At 56.4% G+C, this 1,137-nt stretch overlaps 1 protein-coding gene across 1 annotated transcript in view; it reads right to left on the bottom strand.

Moving 5' to 3' along the window:
* Positions 1–224: 224 nt before the first annotated feature.
* Positions 225–1,137, bottom strand: part of LOC103769487 (kelch-like protein 10) — a gene marked incomplete at its 3' end in the record, with an annotated part of 3,188 nt that continues 2,275 nt past the window's right edge. Inside the window, exons 4-5 of the mRNA XM_008936684.1 lie at positions 990–1,132; positions 225–374 (exon numbers count right to left, since the gene is read on the bottom strand). Of these exons, the coding sequence (XP_008934932.1) occupies positions 225–374; positions 990–1,132 (293 nt within the window). The remainder of the gene's footprint in view (positions 375–989; positions 1,133–1,137) is intronic.

Genomic DNA, 1,137 nt, shown 5'->3' with positions numbered 1-1,137 from the left:
AAATGTTCTCAGGAGGTGTATCGATCCTTGTGGCTCATAATTCATAACAAAGTATGTGGTGATAGTGTTCTCAGGAGGTGTATGGGTCCTTGTGGCTCTAACTTGCTTCCCTGAATCTCTCCTGACAAGTGAATGGCCACCAGCCCGAGCCTCTAGGAGCTGCAGGCCAGCAAGAGCACTAGGTGTCCTGGTGTGGTGCAGCAGAGGGGCCACGTCTCCCTTACCACGTACACCTCGTCGCCGTAGGCGATGACGCCCACTCCGCCCCTCCTGCTGCCCATGGAGGCAATGAAGGCCCATTGGTTTGTTGTGGTGCTGTACACTTCAGCGGTCATGGAGCGCTCGATGCCGTCGAACCCACCACAGATATACACCTGTGTACAGGGGAAAAACCACGTGTCAGCAGGGCAGTTATAATCCTGGTGGGGTTTCTGTGGAGTTCTGGTTTCCAGTCCTCCTGGGTTTGAAGTAAAAGTGCAGTGAGTTATTCAGGCCAGCAGGATTTGGAGCTGTTATTTCCTGAACTGGCTGAAGCAAAGGGGCCCGTACAGTATTTCACTTGCACTCCCAGCAGCAAGCAGGCCACTGGTGGTGAGCAGCTCTGGCAGAGCTTCAGCACTCCTGCCTGCATCCCCACTCACCCATCAGATGCTGCCTCTTGGAGAGCTTTATAGCTGTAGGTCCAGGATTTAATGAATAAGGTTTATGTGAACTTTCTTCTTTGTCATTTTAAATGATTCATCCTGTTGAAGGGAGCATTCGTTACCTCTCCCGCTCCCACAGCCCCTCCTCCCTACCGAGGTGATGTGCTCGGAGCCCCAGCTTGGCATCTACCAGGTGTGGAGCCCTGTAAGGGGCTGAGCTCTGCGAGGGTCCCCACCTCGGAGGGCGCCCTGCGAGAGGTTGTGCTGCACGCTGCTGTTTGGTTCCTTGCCCTGCTCACAATCCTTCAGCCTCAAGGGCCGGCAGTAGCCTCGGGGGCCATTTACCTTCTCATGCAGCGTGGTCGCGCTGGCGTCGCTCCTCCGCTCGTGCATGGAGGGAATCATCGTCCACTGGTTCGTCTCCGGCTCGTACCGTTCGGCCGTGTTGAGGCGCACGTGGCCGTCGAACCCCCCCATGGCGTAGAGGCAGCCG

This window comes from Merops nubicus, unplaced genomic scaffold, assembly GCF_000691845.1.
Source record: "Merops nubicus isolate BGI_N331 unplaced genomic scaffold, ASM69184v1 scaffold31973, whole genome shotgun sequence".
NCBI lineage: Eukaryota > Metazoa > Chordata > Aves > Coraciiformes > Meropidae > Merops > Merops nubicus.
This window is presented reverse-complemented; position numbering and strand designations above follow the sequence as displayed.